Source organism: Dermochelys coriacea, chromosome 20, assembly GCF_009764565.3.
Source record: "Dermochelys coriacea isolate rDerCor1 chromosome 20, rDerCor1.pri.v4, whole genome shotgun sequence".
Classification (NCBI taxonomy): Eukaryota; Metazoa; Chordata; order Testudines; family Dermochelyidae; genus Dermochelys; species Dermochelys coriacea.
Window position 1 is genome coordinate 14022745 of NC_050087.2, and position 24992 is coordinate 14047736.

General features: G+C 58.0%; 1 protein-coding gene across 7 annotated transcripts in view; it reads left to right on the top strand.

Annotated features, from left to right (window-relative positions):
• ADGRL1 (adhesion G protein-coupled receptor L1) overlaps positions 1 to 23850 on the top strand; it is a 106046-nt gene extending 82196 nt beyond the window's left edge. For 3 of the 7 annotated variants that reach the window (XM_038378361.2, XM_038378362.2, XM_038378363.2), the window contains 17 exons: positions 66 to 169; positions 489 to 674; positions 2360 to 2398; positions 4850 to 5033; positions 6460 to 6582; positions 6667 to 6872; positions 7147 to 7317; positions 7927 to 8136; positions 8555 to 8775; positions 10188 to 10254; positions 10943 to 11034; positions 11226 to 11394; positions 12847 to 12975; positions 13430 to 13526; positions 14035 to 14160; positions 14845 to 14862; positions 16121 to 23850. In XM_038378361.2, coding sequence (XP_038234289.1) covers positions 66 to 169; positions 489 to 674; positions 2360 to 2398; positions 4850 to 5033; positions 6460 to 6582; positions 6667 to 6872; positions 7147 to 7317; positions 7927 to 8136; positions 8555 to 8775; positions 10188 to 10254; positions 10943 to 11034; positions 11226 to 11394; positions 12847 to 12975; positions 13430 to 13526; positions 14035 to 14160; positions 14845 to 14862; positions 16121 to 16899 — 2921 coding nt within the window. In that variant the 3' untranslated portion in view covers positions 16900 to 23850. Of the gene's footprint in view, positions 1 to 65; positions 170 to 488; positions 675 to 2359; positions 2399 to 4849; positions 5034 to 6459; positions 6583 to 6666; positions 6873 to 7146; positions 7318 to 7926; positions 8137 to 8554; positions 8776 to 10187; positions 10255 to 10942; positions 11035 to 11225; positions 11395 to 12846; positions 12976 to 13429; positions 13527 to 14034; positions 14161 to 14844; positions 14894 to 16120 lie in introns of all 7 variants that reach the window. The other 4 variants (XM_038378364.2, XM_038378366.2, XM_038378368.2 and 1 more) reach the window with 2 other exon arrangements.
• The last annotated feature ends 1142 nt before the right edge of the window (positions 23851 to 24992 follow it).

The window sequence follows — 24992 nt, forward strand, 5'->3', positions numbered from 1 at the left end:
AGGGGGCCCCGGCCATCTCCCTTCTCCCCTTCTCTGGTGCCTCCCATCTCCCTCTCTGCCCGCAGGAATCGCCTCCTTCCAGTGCCTGCCAGCCCTGGGGATCTGGAACCCGCGTGGCCCCGACCTCAGCAACTGCACCAGCCCCTGGGTCAACCAGGTGGCACAGAAGGTACCGCTGCCCCCCCTTTCCTCCACCCTCCCTGTGCCCCCCACACTATCCTCTCTGCTTTGGGGGGGCATCACTCGCACCCTATGTGGGAGCTGGGGGGCATCACTCATACCCTACAGAGTAGGACCCGGGGCATGGCTTGTACCCTACAGAGGGCCTGGGGGGAGAGCATGGTTCGTACCCTATGGGACGGGATCTGGCAGGTCGCTTGTACCCTGTGGGGCGGGGCAAGGGGCACTTCTACCCTGTGTGGGGAGAACTGGGCCTGGCACCCGGCTCCCCGGGGCTAAGCAGGGTGTCTTCCCCCTTGTCCCGGCAGATCAAGAGTGGAGAGAATGCGGCCAACATCGCCAGCGAACTGGCGCGGCACACACGGGGACCCATCTACGCTGGCGACGTCAGCTCCTCTGTCAAGCTGATGGAGCAGCTGCTGGACATCCTGGACGCCCAGCTGCAAGCGCTGCGCCCCATTGAGAGGGAGTCGGCGGGCAAGAACTACAACAAGGTGTGGGCGGCTGGGAGTCAGGGCTCCTGGGTTCTATCACCCACGGTGACCTTGGGCAAGTCACTGCCGTCATTCTGTGCCTCAGTTTCCCCACCTGTAAATGAGGATAATGCTAGCCAGGCAACAGGCTGTAGGGAGGTGTCCGTGCAGCTTAGCTCTGGGGCATCCAAGCTGTGTTTGCTCTGGCAGCGCCTGTGTGGGTAACACCCTAAGGGGGAGCCCTATGGAACCCCGCCCCCGGCCCCATATGCCAGGGCATCTCTCACATCCCATCACACAGAGAAAGGTCCCTTCAGGGCATCTACATCCCAGTCTATTCCTCCGTGCCAACCCCTGCGGTGTCCCCATGCGGGGCCGTTTCTGTATGATGATATCATCATGACTTCTTAATGGTGTCATCATGATGTACGACGATGTGAGAGGTCTTTGTGATGTCATCACATGCTGCTGTGATGGGCTGTTGCCCACTAGTGATGTCATGACATGCCCTGTGACAGGAAGGCACCTATTTGTGAGGTCATCACATGATGCCGTGACAGGACGATGCCCACCTGTGATGTCATCACATGGTGCGGTAATGGGAGGGTGCCCACCTGCAATATCATCTCATGGTGCCGTGATGGGAGGGTGCCCACTAGTGATGTCATGACATGCTTTGTGACAGGAAGGCACCTATTTGTGAGGTCATCTCATGGTGCCATGACGGGAGGGTGCCCATCTACGATGTCATCTCATGATGCCGTGATGGGAGGGTGCCCACCTGTGACGTCATCACATGGTGCCATGACGGGAGGGTGCTACTCTGTGATGTCATCACATGCCATCGGGACATGAGACTTCCTACTGGAGCCTCCTACGTTATGTCACAATATGACGACGGGTTTTGTGACACTGAGTCACATCACGAGATGACAACTCTTCATCCGACGCCATGATGTGGTGACATTCCTTCAGGACCTTATCCCGCTGGGGCAAGGTCTGCTATCCCGCCGTCGCTGGGGGCCCAGCCTGCTGGGTCACAGTATGATGCCCTCTTCAGGGGGTCGTTCTTCTCACCAGCCACTGGCAGCCGGCTGGCTTTTGAAAGCCTGGGCCCCCTACGCACTCAAGGGGTCCCAGCAGGAACTGGCGACAGGCACCATTGCACTCAGCTAATTATCAGCTACTTACCCAGTGGTTATTGGCTAGTTATTGAACAATCGTTGACTAATTATCAGCTAGTTAGCCAGTGGTTATCGGCTAGTTATTGGCTAGTTACTCAGTGGTTTTCAGCTAGTTATCCAATGGTCATTGCTTCTAGTTATCAGCTAGTTATCCAATGGTTATCAGTTAATTACCTAATGATTATTGGTTAGTTATTAGCTAGTTACTCAGTGGTTATCAGCTAGTTACCCAATGGTTATTGGCTAGTTATTGGCTAGTTACTCAATCATTATTGGCTAGTTACCCCATGGGCATTGGCTCGCTGTCAGCTAGTTACCCAATGGTTATCGACCAGTACCTGTGACTGACACTGGGGCTAGCAGGGATCTGGTGCAGATTTGGCTCCAAGGCCCCAAGGTGGGAACGTATCCTGGAGAATCAAAGCCCAGGCCCTCGGAGCTGGGATCTGGCCCTGACCTTGCCTTCTTGTCTGTTCCCTGCTTTCCTCCCTGCGCTGTGTTCCGGGTGTCTGGCGCTTTCAGATGCACAAGCGAGAGCGGACCTGTAAAGACTACATCAAGGTGAGTGGGTGGGTTCCAACCCTAATCAGCCCCGCAGCTGGCCCTCGAGAAACCGCCACAGATAGGCAGCTAGTTACGGGGTTCTCGGCCCTGAGAGTGCCCTCCTCTTACGCTGGGTTGCCAGCAACATAACTGATTTCAGGAGGGTTACTCCAGATTTAAACTGGGGACTGAGTGGGGAGTTGGCCCCAATGGAGTTACTTTGGATTTACACCACAGAGGGAGAGGGGAATTGTGATGGGATCCTGGGGTACAACCTGGAACTGTGGGACCGCTGTGCCCGCTTAACTCTCCAACCTGAGCTGTCTCATACAAAGTTATGCCAGTGGCAAGCAGCCAACCCCTCCAGGCACTTTGATCACTCAGCCATCAGCACGTGGAGCCCCACACCCAGCAAGATTGCGTGAATGCTCCCTGAGCCACTCTTGAATCGTACAGAGAGAGGCACCAGCCAGTCACCCCAGCCCCTGGCCTTGCACCCCAGAAATATACCATCTTATACTGCTCAAGACACCCTTGGACAGTGCAAACTCATTAATTAGTTCACCACTCCAACAAAAGAGTAATGGATCTGCAACAGCCCTTGTTAACCTGAGCTGAGATTCCCCCAGCACTTCAACCAAAACCACACTGTTTTAAGTCAAATATAAACCAGATTTGTTAACTACAGGGAGACCGATTGTAAGTGATTAGAAGTAGCAGACATAGAGATCAACTGGTTTCAGAGTAGCAGCCGTGTTAGTCTGTATTCGCAAAAAGAAAAGGAGGACTTGTGGCACCTTAGAGACTAACAAATTTATTAGAACATAAGCTTTCATGAGCTACAGCTCACTTCATCAGATGCATTCAGTGGAAAATACAGTGAGGAGATTTATATACGCACACAGAGAACTTGAAACAATGGGTTTTATCATACACACTGTAAGGAGAGTGATCACTTAAGATGAGCTATTAGCAGCGGGGGGGGGGGGAAGGAGGAAACCCTTTTGTGGTGATAATCAAGGTGGGCCATTTCCAGCAGTTAACAAGAAAGTCTGAGGAACAGTGGGGGGTGGGGTGGGGGGAGAAATAATGTGGGGAAATAGTTTTACTTTGTGTAATGACCCATCCACTCCCAGTCTTTATTCAAGCCTAAATTAATTGTATCCAGTTTGCAAATTAATTCCAACTCAGCAGTCTCTCCTTGGAGTCTGTTTTTGAAGTTTTTTTGTTGAAGAATAGCCACTCTCAGGTCTGTAATCGAGTGACCGGAGAGATTGAAGTGTTCTCCGACTGGTTTTTGAATGTTACAATTCTTGATGTCTGATTTGTGTCCATTTATTCTTTTACGTAGAGACTGTCCAGTTTGGCCAATGTACATGGCAGAGGGGCACTGCTGGCACATGATGGCATATATCACACTGGTAGATGCACAGGTGAACGAGCCTCTGATAGTGTGGCTGATGTGATTAGGCCCTATGATGGTGTCCCCTGAATAGATATGTGGACAGAGTTGGCAACGGGCTTTGTTGCAAGGATAGGTTCCTGGCTTAGTGGTTCTGTTGTGGGGTGTGTGGTTGCTGGTGAGTATTTGCTTCAGATTGGGGGGCTGTCTGTAAGCAAGGACTGGTCTGTCTCCCAAGATCTGTGAGAGTGATGGGTCGTCCTTCAGGTTAGGTTGTAGATCCTTGATGAGGCGTTGGAGAGGTTTTAGTTGGGGGCTGAAGGTGATGGCTAGTGGCGTTCTGTTATTTTCTTTGTTGGGCCTGTCCTGTAGTAGGTGACTTCTGGTGACCTCCTCCCCCCACTCCTGCTGGTAATAGCTCATCTTAAGTGATCACTCTCCTTACAGTGTGTATGATAAAACCCATTGTTTCATGTTCTCTGTGTGTGTATATAAATCTCCCCTCTGTATTTTCCACTGAATGCATCCGATGAAGTGAGCTGTAGCTCACGAAAGCTTATGCTCTAATAAATTTGTTAGTCTCTAAGGTGCCACAAGTCCTCCTTTTCTTTTTATAGAGATCAACCTTAGTAGCCGGCATTGAGATCCAAATTTGTTACCCAAGAAATAAAAACAAATTTTCCATCTACACTCTAGAGACTGAGCAAGATTGTCAGTCTGCCAACCCCAGGTTGGCAGAGGTGGATGCCCTGTTCCAGGGCTAGCTATTGGCCTGGGGAGACATGGAGAGACACCCACTCACCCCCTCGCCCTGAGCCAAGCGGGCATGGGGAGGAGGCAGAGCAGTTGCTCCGGGTGAGATAGGGGTAGCTCTGATGCCCTGGGGCATCGGTGCAGGCTGTCTGGGGGGCGAGAGAAGGGGCTTTGGCTGTAGAGGGGAGCTTGCCCCACCCGAGGAAAACCTGGAGTCTGTCTGAGAATCCCCGTTGGCTCCCAGCCCCGGCTCCCCTCTCCGGGTGTGGGGCCCAGCGCGGGGCTGAGCCGTGTCACACCCGCCCGCCCCCCAGGCTGTGGTGGAGACCGTGGACAATCTGCTGCGGCCCGAGGCGCTGGAATCATGGAAGGACATGAACGCCACGGAGCAGGTGCACACGGCCACCATGCTGTTGGACATCCTGGAGGAGGGCGCCTTCCTGCTGGCCGACAACGTCAAGGAGCCCGCGCGCTTCGTCACCACCCGGCAGAATGTGGGTGAGTGGCCACACATCGCCGCCACCCGGACACCTGGGTCCTCCAGGGATCAGTGGGGGTAGTGATGGGGGGGGGCAGGAATGCTCATCCTGGCCCAAAAAGGCAGAGACCCCAATAATACCCTTGTATCCCCAACGTCCTGGTTCCCAAGAGGCAGAAGGGAAAGCTGATTCTGGGTCAGGACTCTTACCTGGATGCCTGGGTCCTCTAAGGTTAGGGAGGTGGAGGGCGGTCCGCAAGGCCGATCCTTGCCCACAGTGGCAGAGACCCCAATATCCCCACTACCAATAGGCAGGAACCAATAGGCAGGTGGGGAAGATGACCTTGGGCTTGGCCTTTTGCCCGGATTCCTGGGTCCTCCAGGGATTGGATTGGTGGGTGCCCCTATTCACAGCATGGCAAGGTGGGTCTGGTGGGTGGCTGGGGCAGCTGGTGCTTCTCAGAGCAAACTCCACCAATGTGCAGGACAGATGCGTGTGCGATGTGTGTGCAGAACAGATGTGTGTGCAATGCATGCAGGACGGCTGCATGTGCAGGAAGGATGCATGTTCGATGTGTGGGCAGGATGGATGCATGTGTGGGACGGACGCATGTGCATGTGATGCATGTTCAGGATGGATGTGTGTGCAGGACAGATGCATGTGCGATGTGTGTTCAGGACAGATGCATGTGCAGGATGGACGTGTGTGCAGGACGGATGAGTGTGCATGTGATGTATGTGCAGGATGGACGTGTGTGCAGGACAGATGCATGTGCAATGACGGGCAGGGTGAATGCATGTGCATGCGATGAGTGTGCAGCACGGATGTCTGTGTGTGAGATGCAGGTGCAGGACAGCTGCGGGTGCAGAACAGATGCGTGTGCGGGATGCATGCTTGTGCAGGACAGATGTGTGTGCAATGCATGGGCAGGACGGATGCGTGTGCAGGGTGGATGCAGGATGGATGCGTGTGCGGGATAGATGTTTGTATGGGACGGATGCGTGTGCAATGCATGGGTAGGACGGATGCATGTGCAGGGGGGAGGCAGGATGTATGCATGTGTGGGATGGATGCTTGTGCAGGACGGATACGTGTGCAATGCATGGACAGGACGGATGCATATGCAGGGCGGATGCAGGATGGATGCGGATGCAGGACGCATGCGTGTGATGCATGTGCGGGATGGATGTGGATGCAGGACAGATGCGTGTGCAATGCATGGACAGGACAGATGCATGTGTAGGGCGGATGCAGGATGGATACATGTGCAGGATGGATGCGTGTGCGATGGATGAGCAGGACAGATGCATGGGCAGGACGGATGCATGTGCAGGACGGATGCGGATGCAGGCCGGATGCGTGTGCGTGCGATGTGTGTGCGGGACGGCTGGGCTGTGTCACTGAGGCAGCACGCGCACCCCCCCCTCACGGCTCTCCCCCCGCAGTGCTGGAGGTGACGGTGCTGAACACGGATGGGCAGGTGCAGGAGCTGGTCTTCCCGCAGGAGTACGCCAGCGAGAACTCCATCCAACTCTCGGCCAAAACCATCAAGCAGAACAGCCGCAATGGTGAGTAGGGGGGCCAGCCCCCGCCCGGGGTCCAGGGGAGGGAACCCCAGGGAGCAGCACTAACCGCCGCCCTCTCCTCCCCAGGGGTGGTCAAGGTGGTCTTCATCCTCTACAACAACCTGGGCTTCTTCCTCTCCACTGAGAACGCCACGGTCAAGCTGAGCGGGGAGGCGGGCGCCCCCAGCCCTGCCCTGGTCGTCAACTCGCAGGTCATCGCCGCCTCCATCAACAAGGAGTCCAGCCGCGTCTTCCTCATGGACCCCGTCATCTTCACCCTCTCCCACCTTGAGGTGAGACACACCCCGGCCACCAGGGGGTGCTGGGCTGCTGGGGCGCTGCCCCCAGTATCCTGGCTGTGTCTTGTCCCCATACACACCCCAGCCTGGCACTAGGAGGCGCTGTGCTGCTGGGGTGCTCTCAATGAGAATCTGGACGCACGAATTCCAGTGTGTCCCTCCATCCTTCTATGCCCACCCACCCCCGTCCCTGGGTCCCCTGTGATGCTCGAGCTCCCATCACCCCCACTGTCACTAACGCATCCCCCCCCCCGGCTGCTCCCCACAGGCGAAGAACCACTTCAACGCCAACTGCTCCTTCTGGAACTACTCGGAGCGCTCCATGATGGGCTACTGGTCGACGCAGGGCTGCCGCCTGGTGGAGACCAACAAGACGCACACGACCTGCGCCTGCAGCCACCTCACCAACTTCGCCGTGCTCATGGCGCACCGCGAGATCGTAAGGGCCTCGGCTCAGGGGCAGGGCAGGCATCGGGGGCATCTCCTCGCACAGCGCTCAGCTCGCTGTGTGTCCCCCCCCCTCCGCATTGCTGTTCTGTGTCTCCCCACCCCCCTCCAGTGGCGGCTGGTCTGTGCGTGTTGTGTCCCTCCCCACCAGCGGCTGGTCTGTGTGCATTGTCCCTCCCAGTGATTGGTCTGCGTGCGCTGTCCCCTTCTAGTGGCTGGTCGGAGGATAACAGCCTACTGCTCCTTTAGCTCAAGTTGCAGAACGTCCCAGCTCCAATCCCCGCTGATGGCACCTGCTGGGGCGTGGGGGGGAGGGAGTCAGCAAAGGAGCAAAGAGGAAGGAGGGTGCAGGGGAGGGGAGGCATTGCTGGAGCAATGGCAGAGGTGGGGGGGATGCATCTTTGAATTGTCTAGGTTAGGAGGAGGGGGGAGAATCCCCAGGGGGGATGTGGGGGAGCCAGGAGTGGGGAGGATCCCTGGTGAGATGGAGGAGGGGTGCCTGGAGGGTGCTGGGGTGAGCTCCGGCTTTGGGCAGGGGCTTCCCCACAGCACAGCAGCCCCGGGGGCGCCCGTCTTAACCCCTCTTCTCCTCCCGCCCCAGTACCAGGGCCGCATCAACGAGCTGCTGCTGTCGGTGATCACCTGGGTGGGCATCGTCATCTCGCTGGTGTGCCTGGCCATCTGCATCTCCACCTTCTGCTTCCTGCGCGGGCTGCAGACCGACCGCAACACCATCCACAAGAACCTCTGCATCAGCCTCTTCCTCGCCGAGCTCCTCTTCCTCATCGGCATCGACAAGACGCAGTACGAGGTGGGCCCAGAAGGGGGCATCCTGCCCTGGCCGTCACAGCTGACCCCATGGCCCCGGTGTGGCGCTAGGAGGCGCTGTGCTGCAGGAATGGCTGGCCGGGCATTTATCCCACCTCTCCTAAAAATTCCCTGCAGTTTCATTCTGGGGTCCCATCTTTCATTATTGTGTTGCTGTAAGGGTCTTAAACAGGCCCTGCACTCCACCCCAGAGGCAGCTGCATCTCAGCGCCAGGTGAGGGATCCCTGTATAAACAGCCCCCGCATCCCACCCCAGAGATGGCTGCATCTCAGCACAGAGAGGGGGATCCCTGTATAAACAGCCCCCACATGCCACATCCCAGAAGCGGCTGCATCTCTGCACTGGGTGAGGGATCCCTGTGTGTATCGCTAACCCGCTTGTCCCTCTTCCCCCTCCCCAGATCGCCTGCCCCATCTTCGCGGGGCTGCTGCATTACTTTTTCCTGGCAGCGTTCTCCTGGATGTGCCTGGAGGGCGTGCACCTCTACCTCATGCTGGTGGAGGTCTTCGAGAGCGAGTACTCCCGCAAGAAGTACTACTACCTGGGCGGCTACTGCTTCCCTGCCCTTGTGGTGGGCATCGCCGCCGCCATCGACTACCGCAGCTACGGCACCGACAAGGCGTGAGTGCCGGGGGCAGGACTAAGGCCCTCATGGAGCAGGAGTGCTGGGGGCGGGGCTGAGGCACTGATGGGGTGTGAGCGCCAGGGGAAGGGGCTGAGGCACTGATGAGACATGAGTGATGGGGTGGGGGTGGGACTAAGATAGGAATGGGGCATGAGTGGTGGAGGGTGGGGCTATGGCACAAAGAAGGCATGAATGCTAGTGGGTGGGGCATGAGTGCCCAGATGGGCAGAGCTATGACACCAATGAGTGTGAGTTCCAGCGGCAGGTTGGATAAAAATTGACATTAAAAAAAGTTTAAAATCTCATTTTGAAATTAATTCCCCCTTTCTCTATAAAAACAAAACTATTCAAAATTGAATTTGAACTTGATAAACTGATGTTAACGCCTAACAATAATAGGCAGAAGTAAACATTTGCTGCCAAACTTTAAAGAAAGTCAACCCCCCTGAACTGGTGGAAGACACTGGCTCAGCACCTGGAACTGGAGTTTGCTGAAGAACTAAACCAACTCATGACAGCAGTAGCCACGTCTGTGTCCTTCCTTGCATTTTATCCAATGAGTTCAGCTCAGTTCGTTCAAAGGTGAAAACCCAACTGGGAGCTGAAAATGCTGGACAGCTTGTTTTCCTTTTCCAATCTGTGAATAAAACCAAGTGTGAGAGGATGAGATCTATTAGTTCTAAAATCTCAACGTTCAGGGTGACCAGCAACAATCACTTTGATTCATTAACTCCAGATAATAGTCCCTTCATTTAATAAATTGGTTTGGTTTAAATGCAAACCAGGGTTTGAGAAATTCACTTTTTCCCCAGCACGTTTAAGGGAGTTTTAAGCAATTTTAAAATTGTTCCTTTTTAATTGAATTCCAATTTCCAGCCCAAGGCAGCTTGACACAAATCCCAAGTAAAAAGTGACTCTGGTGAATAAGAAATGCATCATTCACCATTTTCTAACATCATACAAAAATGTAAAGAGCAAGAGTCTAAAGAAGCTATGAAGAAGTCTATGAAGCTATAGACTTGCTTAAATAAATTCTGCTAGATTGAGCGAATTGCCCTGCTTAGCAAGCCCAATGGAGTGTAACAGATACATTTAGATGCAAATCAACATGTGTTAAGTGTTTCCATCCAATGAGCCTTCACCGTCCTTCAGGAAAATACCGAACCCCCGAAACCCGTATGCTCTGGTCAGGGTCAGGGCACTGGCATTGATGTGGCATGAGTGCTGAAGCATATGGGGGAAATCCAGAGAAGTCCTTGTGCCCCACAGCTGTTGGGAGGGCTTCTCTGCAGTGCCCAGCCTCTTCGGGGAGCCCCAGAAGGGGTGAGGGAGATTTGGGTATCCTCCCCCATGGGGGCCATCAAGTCAGCTTGTCTGTAACTAACACTCCCTCCCCGACTTTCCACAGCTGCTGGCTCCGAGTGGACAATTACTTCATCTGGAGCTTCATCGGCCCCGTCTCCTTCATTATCATGGTGAGTCTGGAGATGCTGTCGGGGGAGTGCAGAGATGCCCCAGCACCCACAGTGTGACAGGCTGCTCCCCCAGCCTCAGGCAACCCCCCCCCAGGAAGGGATCAGCATCATTATCCCCACTGCCAAGGCAGGGATAGAACCCAGGAGTCCTGGCTCCCAGCCCCACCTGCTGTAACCACTAGACCCCACTCCCTTCCCACAGCCAGGGCTAGAACGCTGAAGTCCCAGCCACTCCCACCAGCTCTGGGTCACTGGCCCCTCACACAGCAGGGGGCGCGCTCCCCTAAGTCTAACCACAACAGCCCAGCCCAGAGCTCTTAGTCAATTTGCCCTGGCTCTGATCTGTCCCTGGGTAAAGCCCCCCTAGAACCCACTAACCCCCAGCGGGGAATAATTGGCCATTTGAGCCATATCCTGGCTCACAGAAATGGGGCTCAGACAAACAGCAAAAGAAACCCTCCTACAGCCCTTCTCAGAGTGGGGCAGAGACACAGCCCCTCCCAGAGGGGGCAGAGGGGTCATGGGGGGAGGGGCAGAGACACAGATCCTCCCAATGTGGGGCAGTGGGGGAGGGATTACATGAGTGGTAGGGGGAGAGGAGGCCTCGCAGCCAGCAGGGGTAGAGGGCCGGGGGGCAGGGGGCGGGTCTGTTGCAGAGCCGGGGTCTCACGGCTCCCCCCGCTCACAGGTCAACCTGCTCTTCCTCATGATCACGCTGCACAAGATGAGCCGCAGCACGGCCGTGCTCAAGCCTGACACCAGCCGCCTGGACAACATCAAGTGAGTGAGGCCCGGGCCGGCAGGCGTTGGGGTCCCCCCCACTGATGCCCCCGCCCCCAGGGGAGCTGGGGACACACGGCACTGGCCACAGCCCCAGCTGGACAGGGCACGGGTGACCCCGTCTCAGCATCTCAGCATTGGGCAAAGTGTGTGGAGGGCGCCATGGACAACCCTCTGCCTCTCCCCTGCAGGTCCTGGGCGCTGGGCGCCATCGCTCTCCTCTGCCTCTTGGGACTCACCTGGGCCTTTGGCCTCTTCTTCATCAACAAGGAGTCCATCGTCATGGCCTATCTCTTCACCACCTTCAACGCCTTCCAGGGCATGTTCATCTTCGTCTTCCACTGTGCCCTGCAGAAGAAGGTCAGGCAGTGCCCTCGGCCGGAGAGGGGCACCAGCAGAGCGGGGGGAGCCCAGGGCTGGGGTAGCAGGGGCTGTGGGTCGGGAGTGAGGGGCACCGGGAGAGCGGGGGGAGCCCAGGGCTGGGGTAGCAGGGGCTGTGGGTCGGGAGTGAGGGGCACCGGGAGAGAGGGGGGAGCCCAGGGCTGGGGTAGCAGGGGCTGTGGGTCGGGAGTGAGGGGCACCGGCAGAGCGGGGGGAGCCCAGGGCTGGGGTAGCAGGGGCTGTGGGTCGGGAGTGAGGGGCACCGGGAGAGCGGGGGGAGCCCAGGGCTGGGGTAGCAGGGGCTGTGGGTCGGGAGTGAGGGGCACCGGCAGAGAGGGGGGAGCCCAGGGCTGGGGTAGCAGGGGCTGTGGGTCGGGGGTGAGGGGCATTGGCAGAGCTGCGGGAGCCCAGGGCTGGGGTAGCAGGGGGCTGTGGGTCGGGGGGTGAGGGGGAGTGAGGGGCACCGGCAGAGAGGGGGGAGCCCAGGGCTGGCGTAGCAGGGGCTGTGGTTGGGAGTGAGGGGCACTGGCAGAGCGGGGGGAGCCCAGAGCTGGCGTAGCAGGGGCTGTGGGTCGGGAGTGAGGGGCACCGGCAGAGCGGGGGGGAGCCCAGGGCAGGGGTAGCAGGGGCTGTGGGTCGGGAGTGAGGGGCACCGGCAGAGCGGGGGGAGCCCAGGGCTGGGGTAGCAGGGGCTGTGGGTCGGGAGTGAGGGGCACCGGCAGAGAGGGGGGAGCCCAGGGCTGGGGTAGCAGGGGCTGTGGGTCGGGAGTGAGGGGCACCGGCAGAGCGGGGGGAGCCCAGGGCTGGGGTAGCAGGGGCTGTGGGTCGGGAGTGAGGGGCACCGGGAGAGCGGGGGGAGCCCAGGGCTGGGGTAGCAGGGGCTGTGGGTCGGGAGTGAGGGGCACCGGCAGAGAGGGGGGAGCCCAGGGCTGGGGTAGCAGGGGCTGTGGGTCGGGAGTGAGGGGCACCGGCAGAGAGGGGGGAGCCCAGGGCTGGGGTAGCAGGGGCTGTGGGTCGGGAGTGAGGGGCACCGGCAGAGCTGGGGGAGCCCAGGGCTGGCGTAGCAGGGGCTGTGGTTGGGAGTGAGGGGCACCGGCAGAGCGGGGGGAGCCCAGAGCTGGCGTAGCAGGGGCTGTGGGTCGGGAGTGAGGGGCACCGGCAGAGCGGGGGGAGCCCAGGGCAGGGGTAGCAGGGGCTGTGGGTCGGGAGTGAGGGGCACCGGCAGAGCAGGGGGAGCCCAGGGTCGGCGTAGCAAGGGCTGTGGGTCGGGAGTGAGGGGCACCGGCAGAGCGGGGGGAGCCCAGGGCTGGGGTAGCAGGGGCTGTGGGTCGGGAGTGAGGGGCACCGGTAGAGCAGGGCGGAGCCCGAGGCTGAGCTAGCCGGGGGTCTCCCAGCCCTGTGCACTAACCCTGGTTCCCCCCCCCCCCACAGGTGCACAGGGAGTTCAGTAAATGCCTGCGTCACGCGTCCTGCTGCCTGCGCAGCCCCCCAGGGGCCACACTCGGCTCCCTCAAGACTTCAGCCATTCGGAGCAACAACCGCTACTACACGGGCACCCAGGTATGGGGGAGCAGAGCCCTGCCTGGGATGGGGGGATGGGGGAAGGAGCCCTCCCCGGGCTGGGGGTGGATGGAGCCTTCCCTGGGCTGAGGGGGGGACAGAGCCTTCCCTGGGCGGGGGACAGGGGGACGGAGCCCTCCCCGGGCTGGGGCTGGGATCGGAGTCGGGGGGGGGAAATGAGGACAGACATACAGAGCCCTCTCCTAGGGCTGGGGACAGACGGACAGAACCCTGCCTAGAGCTGGGGTTGGATGGGGGGCGGGGGACAGAGCCCTCCCCTAGTGCTACAGGTGGACAGACAGAGTTCTCCCTAGGAGTGGGAGCAGGGCCGGGGGAGAGGTGCTACACGCTGTCTCAGGCAGGGCTGGGGTCTCTGGGGGTGGGACAGGCAGCCAGGGGTGTCAGGGTCTGAGCTCCCCGCCATGACAAATACCCCCCCCCGTATCTCTCACAGAGTCGGATCCGGAGAATGTGGAATGACACTGTCCGGAAACAGACGGAGTCGAGCTTCATGGCGGGGGACATCAACAGCACCCCCACCCTGAACCGAGGTGAGACGCCCCCACCCAGCACCCCCTGCCCAGCACCCCCACCCAGCACTCCCAGCCTGAATCAAGGTGAGACCCCCCCCACGCAGCACCCCCACCCTGAACCGAGGTGAGACTCCCACCCACCCAGCACCCCCAGCCTGAATTGAGGTGAGACCCCCCCACGCAGCACCCCCACCCTGAACCGAGGTGAGACTCCCACCCACCCAACACCCTCTGCCCAGCACCCCCACCCAGTATCCCCACCCTGAACCGAGGTGAAACCCCCTCCACCCAGCACCCTAGGTAAACCCCCCCAAGGACCCCCACCCTGCTCTCTGCAACCCCTGGACGAGAGTCCCCCTTGGTAGTGTCAGATCCCTGCACCGCCCCAGCCAGCCCTGCTCAGCGCGGTGTGCTGGAGTTGGCTGTGTGCCTGCAGGGGGATACATTCCTCGTTACCCTTTGGGCTTGCGGGGATGCGGGGTGCCCTGCAGGGGAGCTGACATGCCTGCCTCTCCTGCCGTTGCAGGGACCATGGGGAACCACTTGCTGACCAACCCGGTGCTGCAGACCCGGGGCGGCACCAGCCCCTACAACACCCTCATTGCTGAGTCCGTGGGCTTAACCCTCATCACCCCCGTCTTCAACTCCCCAGGTAAGACCTCCAGCCCCCACGTCCTCCCCCAGGTGTGAGGACACCCTGCCGCACCCCAAAGTCCCCTGGTCTGGGGATACCCTGGAGGGGACCATCCCTGGGATCCACTTCCTTCCTGAGGGGTGCTCAGTTTTGGGGGAGCCCTGCAGGGGGTATGGTGTGGTCCCTTAAATCTTCTCCCAAGAAGGGAGTTCTGAAGTTCTTGAATCTTGCACTTTCTCAGCAGGGGGCGCTGTGGGGAGTGAGACAGGAGCACTGGCTGTGGGGTGGGTTCCTGACTACTCCAGCCCCAGGGGTACTGTGGGGAGTGAGACAGGAGCACTGGCTTGCGGGGTGGGGGGGTATCCTGGCTACTCCAGCCCCAGCGTCTCTCAGCAAGGGTCACTGTGGGGAGCGAGACAGGAGCACCAGCTTGCGGGGGGCAGGGGGTGGGGTTGGGTTCCTGGCTACTCCAGCCCCGGCGTCTCCCAGCAAGGGGCGCTGTGGGGAGCAAGACAGGAGCACCGGCTGGGGGGCTGGGTCCTGCCTACTCCAGCCCCAGCGTCTCCTAGCAGGAGGCGCCGTAGGGAAGCACAGAGAGGTCCACGGGAGGGTCAGTGTTTGCCATGGGGGTGCTGCCCCCTGCCTGCCCTATAACCTTCTTTCTCTTGTCTCCCCCTCTCCATTCGCTGGCCCCACCTGCAGGGAGCTTCCGAGAGTCCAGTACGTCCCTCCTTTCCAGTTCCATTTCCCAGTAATGTTTCCTTCGTTGCTAGTTTGACTGGCAGGCTGGGGGTGGGGCACAGCCAGGACACGACGGTGCAGGCAGCCCGGAGCTGGCGTGGAGCCTGGCCTCTCCAGCGGGGGGCGCTGTGGGGAGCAGGGCGGGAACACTGGCTGTGGGAGGAGCTCCCAGCTACTCCAGTCCCAGCCTCTCCCAGTAGGGGGCGCTGTGGGCAGTTCTATAATGGGGTTCAACTCTTGCATTCACTGCCTTGGACAAGAGAGGGAGATAGATGCTGAACTGTCCCTGGGACCGTGTCTCAGTGGCCTATGGGAACGCATCCATATCGCCCTCCTGCTGGGCTCGATTGTATCTGTGGTCCCTATAGTCCCGTATCGCCCTCCTGCTGAGCCATATTGGACCCTTATCCCTACAGGCCGGTACTGCCCACCTGTTGAACCAGATCAGACCCATGGTCCCTATAGTCTTATATCACCCTCCTGCTGGGGCATTTTGGTCTGTACAGTCCCGTATCTGACCAGCAAGCAATATTTGGTGTTTCAGAGCAAGGCAGCCCCCATGATGCGCCTGAGCAGCAGAATGCTCTCTGTGAGCGGGTGGGCGGGCTCCCCAGCTTGGGAGATGGGTCCCCCAGATCTCAACACTAGGGGTCCCAATATTTTGGAGCTGGAGGCAGGGGGAAAGGGGCCCACTATCTCAGACTCTCACAGGCTTGCAGCTCAGGGGGTGGCAGGTATGTGTGTTGGGGGAGGCGCATGGGACCGGGTTGGGGACTCAGCTCCCAACTCAGCAGGGGAGTGGGGCTTCTGCTATGTCTGGCCAGCTTGTGCCCCACCCCCAGATCTGGGCGGCTGGGTTCTCAGCTCCCATCAGAATGCCCAGCCCAAAACAGCATCTGGCTCTGGCTGAAGATGGGGATGTGTGGGGGGAACCAGCCGTGGCCCATTTCCACCCCCGAGGCTGGGTCTGACCTGGCAGTGGGATCTGATGAGTCTTGGATCAGACAACACATGGGAGCTCTGGGCCAATCACACCCCCATGGCGGTGATGGGGGGTGGGGGTGCGACCTCTGACCCTGCCACCAAGCCCCTGCTGAGCTCCCAGCTCACACCTACCCCCTGCCCTTTTCCAAAAATTTCCGGGAGCACCCCATGTGCCCCCCCATCCGGTGCCTCCCTCCCGCCCAACCCCCCCACTAACTTCCCCTCTCTCTCTTCCCTGCCCTGCCCCCGGCAGAGCACCCCCTGAACAACAGCCGGGACACCTGCGGCATGGACACCCTGCCCCTCAACGGCAACTTCAACAACAGCTACTCCCTCCGCAGTGCTGACTTCCCGGCCGAGGGCGCCAAGATGGCCGACTGCCGGCGCAACCTCAGCGACGCCGCTGCCTTCGAGAAGATGATCATCTCGGAGCTGGTGCACAACAACCTGCGCGGGGGCGCCGGCGGCACGGCCAAGGGGGCGCCCCCTCCGGGGGGGGCCGGCCCAGCCGAGCCCAGCAACCCCTCCGGCCCGCCCGCCCTCCCCAGCGGCGGCGGGCCCGGCGAGGAGGAGGCGGCGGCGCCTGAGGGCCCGGCCCTGAGCCACGAGGAGAACCTGGAGATCGAACTCATGTACAAGGCCCTGGAGGAGCCGCTGCTGCTGCAGCGGGCTCAGTCGATCCTCTACCAGAGCGACCTGGAGGAGTCGGAGAGCTGCACGGCCGACCTGACCGAGGGCGGAGACGGCCAGGTCCCGTCCCCCAACAGGGACTCCTTGTACACCAGTATGACCAACCTGAGAGACTCCCCTTACCCGGACAGCAGCCCCGAGGCGGTGGGGGAAATCCTCCCCCACACCCAAGCCATCAACGAAATCTACTACACCAACCGGCCCGCCTTGGTGCCCCGCAGCCAGCTCCAAGCCTACTACCAGGTCCGGAGACCGAGCACTGACGGCTACTTGGTTCAAGCCGGCTTAGAGGGCCCAGTGCCGGAGGGAGACGGTCAAATGCAGCTGGTCACCAGTCTCTGAAAGCCAGGAGCGGACTGAGGAGCCCTCCCGAGCCGCCGATTCTCCCCCCACCTCATCCCACCTTTGCCAAAAGGAGCCTCTCCCCCCCCCGGGCCGTGGCCTGGAGTTTTTAATTTTTGTCCTGGGATGCTGAGGGGAGGGGCACTGCAGAAGGACACAGGCCAGGGGAAGGAGGAGAGGTGGCGTTGATCTCCTCTGGGAAGGGGGGGGCCGTATTGTCCAGCGTCCTCCTGCCCACCTGGTGGAGATGGGAGGATGGAAATCGGGGGGTTGCTGCTTTTGTTTTTGAAGGAAAGGAAGGAGGAGGGGCAGGAAGAAAGGAATGAAAAAGGCACCGGGCCAGACGACAGGATCTCACTTTTTCGTTTTTTAAGGTCGTCCCTCTTCCGTTTCTTTACGTTCATTTTGTGGGGACGGAAGATCAAAAAGAAGTGGAGCAGGGAAACCAATTTCCTTTTTAAGGTGTGTTAAGAAACAGATCAGAACCATGGGGGAATGGCTGGCTCGGCTATATCAGAGCCCCAGAACAACCCCACACACACACACCGGCACCCACATATAGGCCATCCCTGCTCCTCCACGTACACACCTTGGCAATGTCAAACAGGGATCCGATTGGTCAGGAGAGAGAGGGGCAGATGGAGCATCCTCCTATGGCCTCCACTTTCTTCTATACGAACTTTGCCAAAACCCATACATTGTATAGATATATAGAGAGCTATAAAGAGAGAGCAATATCAAGAGAGAGAAGTGGGGGTGAGGGTTGTTTTGGGGTCCTGATAGAAATTATGTTGAATCCGGTGCTGACTTTCCAGTATTTGTCAGCTGGGGGAAACTGAGGCATGGTGGGGCAGGGACTCTTAAAGTCACTCATTGACAGGATTTTGAGTTCAGTTCTTTTTTATGCCAAACCATCAGCAAAGTCTGCCAGAGGGGTGCATTTTTTTTCTTTCAAAAGCATCCTGAGCACCAGGAAGGGCTGATGCACAAGGTTATTTCCAGTGGAGGAGGAGATGGCACTGAGGTGGCCATCTCTGAGTTGGATTTTTGTTTTCCTTTGCTGTGTGGCGCACCCCCCGCCCCTGCCATCCCTTCACAGCTTACAAATCAAACACACATCACCACCCTACTCTGGGAGCTGACAGAGGAAACCATGAGCCGAGGGGTTCTTCCTGGGCCATCGGTGTAATTGGTCAATCCGCATTCCCCACTCTCGCCCACTGCTGCCTCACTTCTGTCAAGATGTGCATGCCATTTTCCTATGGCTCAACGGGAAGCTCGGAAACTCCTGCAGCTCTCGCCCCTTCTACGTTTTCCACTTCTGCTTTTATTTCCTCCTTTGAAGACATGCAGGAGTCAGGTGCCTCGTGGGAGCTGCTGTCTGAACCCGGTTGGGTCTAGATGAGGGTGGGGAGGATTTTTTTGGGGGGCAATTTGACGAACCATTTCCCCCCCCAAATCAGTCAGATCATCTTTGAGCAAAAGAACAACAGAAACCCAAACGGTACTTTTTTTTTCTTTCTTTCAAAGGACAAAACAACAAAAAACAAAAAATTCTCCCTTTTCAAGCACAACTCTGAATTCTCTCACCCTCTTCCCAAGAGAGACCATGGGAGCCAATATCACATGAAGATGTCATTTCACCGGGGGGGGCTTAGGGTGGGGTGGAGGGTTAATTCAGGGGAGGTGGGCGGGGATACAGATTGAAATGCTGTAAATATGAAGTTTCAAACAAACAACAAAAAGGGGAATTGAGGAATCCCTTGAAAAATGAAACAGGGATTTCAAAAAAAAAAAACAAAAAAACAACCAAGCAACCACAGTCCCAGGGAACAGTTTGTGTCCTGGAATTAAAATATATATCTATAGATCTATAGGTATATAGATATATACTGAGCTCTGCTCCAGCCCCATTGACTGTTGGGGGGGCAGGTGAAGGGAACAAGGAGACCCCCCTCCCTTTTGATGAAGACAGGGGAAGGGATCACGAAAACTAAGAGCAGATTTTTACAATCAAAACAAAACAAAAAGAAAAAAAGAACTGTTTTTGGCACCATTTTTATGTAATATATACATATAATGCGTCATTTCTGTGACTTCCTCAACATTCCCTTTCCCTGCTGGATAAGGTACCTTTTTCATACATCTTGACATGAATCGGTCATTTTCTCACTCACTGCCACTGTGGAATTGTGGGTAAAAAAAAAATTACTGTAAGACCCAAAGATGCTGTAACTGTAGGTTAGGAAAATTGTTTGGGGTTTATTTTGCTTTTTTCTGGCCGGGGCTGTTGGGTGTAAGGAGTTTTTAAGTCTGTGGTTATTTACTTGCATCCCTCTAGGCTGGAAGGCATTTGACGGGGTCGAGTTGAAGGGGCAGGTGAGCCATGAGGTTCAGATTCATGGAGTGTGGAAAGGTTTTGCTTTCTGGTTCCTTTTCTCCCAGCCTGTGGAACTACTGGAGAGTGTGTGAGAGATCATCACGGGGTGGGGGGTTAGAAGGATCCTGGGTTTCATCAGCTTGGATTTAGTGACTTAGACGTTGGATAGAAGGGTGGAGACGTAAGGGGCAGGATCCCTAGCTGGTATGAATGGATGTTGCTCCATTGGTGTCCATGTAGCTATGCTTATGGATATCTCACTGGGGATGTGTCCCAAGGAGCTTGGGGCAATGAGGAAACTCAAGCTCCCACTCCCAGTGGCCAGCAAACGCCTTGGGTGAACACTAGGGTACAGGTGACAAGTGGGTGATATTTACAGTGTTGCCTTTGCCAGTGGTCTCTGGCCAGACACAAGGCCAGCAAATGGCTGGATAGGCTTTGAAAGGCTCTTTCCAGCTCTAGGCCTTGGGGAGGGTAGATGGACCACCCACTAGTGTCATTCCCCTGCCCCCATGCAGAGCAACCGGCCCTCGACCACCAGGGCCATCGCTGAGATCTGAGTACCTGTGAAACTCCAGGGTTTCAGCGCAGCCACCGTCCCACCTCACTGGAGCAAAACCCACAGGCAGGATGGCTGGCAGCTCCCCACCCAAGCCAAGTGGCCAATAGGACAGTTGAGGCATGCAGGGAAATGGGCCTGCAAAGCCTCCTGGGATACTGAGGGCTGCTTCAGTGGCTCGGTTGGGGCTGTATGCCAGGCCACGAACCCCCCCCAAGTTCTCCCCTGAACACCACGGCTTGCACCAGAGTCAATGCAGGGTCCAAGTCTGTTACTCTAGGATATTTGAGTGTTTTATTCAACAACCGATGACTTACCCAGCGCATTCCCCCCTCAGCCTCCTCCTTTTGTCCAATGCCCAGCTAGGGCCCTGGGCTCAACAGAGCCTGAGCCGAGAGGGTGGAATGGGGGTGTCTGCAACACAATCCCTTCTGTATCTCTGGGATAACACAGCACAGCTTCTCCTGCCGACCCTGGCCTTGGTTTAGGGCCAGCTCCAGCTCCCATTGCACTGAGGGGAGCCATTCCCAGCCACCTCCCAATGGGAACTGCCCCATCAATCCCCTGATGGGACCTGGTCTGGGGTCTGGTCTCCAACCCTCACCTGTACAGTCAGGGCAGTCATGCCCTTGTAGGACATTCCTGCCTCCCAGGCTTCTCCAGGAGCGTGCATTTCACACACACAGACACACCCCCATCACAAGTGCAATGAGGTCATTGGCTGAGCTGGGCTCAGCCCTGATGGACGGTGGGTTTTTCAAGCTGCTGGGGGACGTTTAAGCAGCGGGTTTGTTTTCTCGCTGGGTGTGGCATTTGGAGGCTATTTGAAAGCTGAGAGTGGGGACTATTGGAGCCGCGTTACTTTTGCGCCTATGAAATCTTCGCAGGGCAACTGGGGGTTGGGACGGCTTCCTCGCGACACCTCCCAGGGAGCAGCCGTCCAACCAGGGCCGGATTTGGTTGCATGAGCTGTTGCTCTCCTGTGGCTTAGAGCCCAGATCCGTTTGGAGGGAGAGGTCAATTCTGCACCTCCTCTTCTGGGGGGTTGGAAATTCCTCTGCTCACAACCCGGCAAACCAACCAGCCTTATTTTCTCCCATCTCACACATGGCTGGTGCCGCCTGGATGTTTCTTCATCCGAGGTGCATCCCTTCAGCAGACCTAGCCCCACCCTCACCCCAAAACCAAAGACATATCCAGCAGAGCGAGGGGCTGGCTGCCTCCGGCTAGCCGTGGTGGTAGCCAACAGTGCTCGGGGAGGGCAGGCCTCCCAGGTTGGCAGGTTATAGCTAGGGTGGGAAGAGTGTGGCATGGCCCAACTTGGAGACCCTCAGCAGCCCAGCTGGGCTGGGTCCCATGGGCCTGAGCCCCATTAGCTGCAGCTGAATTAGTGCGTAATCCCGTTTCTTCATTGCCTTTACTCCCAGTGCCCACTGCTACCATGTGGGAGTAGCATGTGCCCACTGGCACTCGTAGCCATGCCTTGTGCCACACGTGGCAGCAGCTCTCCTTCCAGCCCCAGCAGAGTGAGCAGAAAGCTGTTGGTGGTTTTCCTCCGTGAGGCAGAAGCCCAGATAGTGCAGTGATGGACTCCTAATGTACTCTGGCCAAAGAGACCCCAGGGCCAAAGTCACTGTGGGGGGAGTGTTCCCAGGGCTGGGGTATTGCAGAGGGATGCAGTCGTGTCTCTGTGTAGGGGGGTTCCTGGGGCTGGGGTATCGCAGGGGGGTGCAGTTGTGTCTGGGTGTGGGGGGGTTCCCGGTGGATGAGACATAGCAAGGGGATGCAGTTGTCTCTTGGTGCACGGGGAGGCGAGGGGATCCCAGGGGCTAGGGTATCTCAGGGGAATGCAGTTGTGTCTCGTCGGGGGGCGGTTCCTGGGGTATCGTGGGGGAGTGCGGACGTGTCTCAGGAGGGCGGTTCCTAGGGTATCACAGGGCGGTGTAGTCATGTCTACGGGGGGGGGCGGTTCCTGGGGTACAACAGGGGGGATGCAGACGTGTTTTGGTTGGGGGGAGCAGATCCTGGGGTACAACGGGAGTGCAGTCATGTTTTCTACCTGTGGTTTCCTATCCAGGCCCTTGAGCTGATCTGGCACCGGTGCCACACACCCCCACCCCCCCGTTTTCTTTATGTTTTTGCTGACGCCTCGGGGGGACCCTTGTCACTTGGCGGCTCTTGGGGGTTGGCCTCAGCTCCCCATCTCTGGGTGGGGGCCTTAGGGACCCTCCTTTCAATGCCATTCCCTGGCTCAGTGCATTTGACTGCGTCACCCCCTGCTGGCTGGCAGCAGCTCATGTACCTGCTCCTGGAGTTTCGGGGGCAGGCTCTGGGGTGAAGGTCTCTGGGTCTAATCCCAGTGGTGACACAGCGTGGTCTGAGCTCGGACCCATCAGCCCCCCCACACCCCACTGACTGATGAGCCAGCTCTGATCTGAAGGATGGAAAGGGGGTGTCTATCACTGGGGTTTCAGGGGGGCCCTGCCTGTGCTCCGATGTATTGAATGTTGCTCACTCTCTTTGTACATGGCTCTTTTCATTTATCTGTGGGGGGATTAGCCCTTCTGAGAGTGGGATCGGGGATGGGGATACAGTGTATCAGGGTGGGGTTGATTGTGAGGGTGACCTCCCTTTAACCCCCTCCTTCCATCTCCCCCATTGGTCCCCATGCCTGCCAGCCTCTTATTTCATGGGTGGAAGCTGCTGGTAGACACTCGCTGTCAGGGCAATCTCTCGCCCCAGTTCAGGGGGCTCCCATGGCCTTTTGCTCCCCCTCTCTTGCTGGTAAACTGGCCCCCAGACATGGGGAGCCCTGCTCTCCCAGCTCAGCCTTCCCCCCACCCCGCCATCTCTTTGGGACTAGTGTAACGCCCAGGACCTGGGCAAACTCCCAGCTCCAGCGTCTTTAAAGTCGGGGAAGGGGCCCTTCCCTCGTTCCCCAACCCATCCTGGCTACCCCCTTCTGACCCATGCCCCAAACCCTTTTTGCAGCCCCCAGCTGCAACTGAAGCCAGAGAGCCACAGAATCCTGCTGCCATCCGCACCACTGAATGAGTCCTTCCCCACCCCTGGCCATCCATGATCCCCCACCGCGGCCAGTCCATCCCCTCAAACACCTTTATTTATTGGGAAGGCAGAACTTCAAGCTCTCCAATCAGCTTCCAACTCCAGCTTCACCCATCAAGGAGAAGCCTGTGCCTCCCCCCGTCCCATGAGAGATCTCCCTTGTGATTGGCTAGCTGCTAGCCAATGGCAAGGGAGATGTGCTTATTTGTGACTCCATTTCCCTTGGGGTCATGGGCCAAGTTGGGATGGAGCAGCTGCAGCCCCACAAAAGCCACAGCCCCATGAGCCATAAGGGGGATTAGAACCCATGACCTGCCGAGCCCAAAGCCAGCTGTGCAAATTCTGCACCCAGCCAGTAGCGGGCGGTGATGCAGGCACCACCGCACTGCAGCAGGGATGGGGGAGTTGCTGCTGCCCCTCTGCTGCCCATTGCCCGTGGACAAGGTGTCTCTGAGCCCTTCCCTCGCCAGAAGATGGCAAAAGGTTGGGGGGACCCCTTAGTCACACCACATGGCCAGCTACCCATGGGGACCCACCTGGGGCCCTTCAGGCACCCAACCCTCCCCCCCTCCTTGAGCTGAGGGTGCTGCTCTCCCAGCTGGGAGCTAGTAGAAGGTTGTTGTCCTCATTAGCCAGTGCTTCCTGAACCAGGCCCTGTGGGTTTAGCTCCCCCATTTCCTATCACACCCCTTGTTGGCCCAATGCCGCCACGTGTTACCAGGGCTGCCCAGTGGGTGCCTGAAGAATAGCGCTACCCTCTTGCCTGCTGGGTCTTGGGACTGGCCTTCCATGGCAGCCACAGCTAGGGAGGAACCTGTCCAGATTTTTTGGTCCTCTCAGCACCACCTGGTGATGAGCAGAGAAACTCAAATACCAAATAACAAGAGCATCAGATCTGCAGCAACCCAACTGAGATCGGGGCCCCTGTTGTGCCGGGTGCTGCACAGACCTACAAGATCCCCCCCCATACACACACACACACACCTCAAAGACCTGACTCTCTAGATAGCCAAGAGTTGGGGAAGGGAAACTGAGGCACAGAGCGGGGTGGCGACTTGCCCAAGGTCACCCAGCAGGGCAAAGTTGGAAACAGAACCCGGCCTAGTGCCTCATCCGCCCTGGTTCCCATCGCCAACCCGCCTGGAGCCGCAGTGCATCCTGGCTGGCTGAAAAAGCCAGAAGAGTCCCTGTGCCTTTAGTCGTGACCTCGCCCCCCACACCCCACGTCATCCCAAACCATGGGCCAGTGAGATCCTCAAGGCTTGCACACTAGGGGCAACTATTTCCTGTCAGGAACTCAGTTTCCTTTGTGCGCTGGGGCCTGTACTAACCTCGCTGCGCGTCGGTGGTTCCGATCTGTCTCCTCCCCTGTCTGCGCTTTCTCGTTCCTTCTTTTCTCTGTTTCTTTCCTGCTCTCTCTGTCTCTCACTCGGAATTCCGTTGCTCCTTCCTTCCTCTATTCAATATGCCAAACCAATTTTGGGTCGAGTGCATTAAACAGAACAAAAGACAAAAGGAATTATAACAATAACGACGATGCAGATCATTTAAAAAAAAAAAAGAACAAAAAAAATACAAAAAAAATGGCAACTATTGTTGAGTTACAAACGAGAAATTCAAACAATAAAGGAAACAAGAGTTCTTGGAACCAAGGGGCCGAGAGCTGGGTGGTTTTGTTCCGGCGGGCACGGCGGCCGGGGCGGGTCGAATGGCGCTGCGGGAGGGACAGTGAATGCCTGGGGGCAGGGATGGTGCCAGGGGAAGGTGCCAGGCAGTGGGGGGTGATGCCAGGGGCTGGGGAGGGGATGCTTGAGCGGGTGGGATGATGCCACGGGGTACAGGGGTGCTTGATCGGCTGTTAAGGGCTGTTCCTCCCCCACCCCATTCTCTGTTCATTAGCCCCTTCTGTGCCAGCCCAGCATCTAGGGAGCCCCGGGAAGCTGCTGAGCCAGAGAACAGCTAGGCTGGGTCAGAGTCCATCAGCCCCCAGACAGAATCCGCCTTTATGGTCACCACCGGGGAGCCCTGCGTATTTCCACCACCAGGGGGTGCTGTGCAACGCCCCCCCCCCCATCTCACCCAGACAGA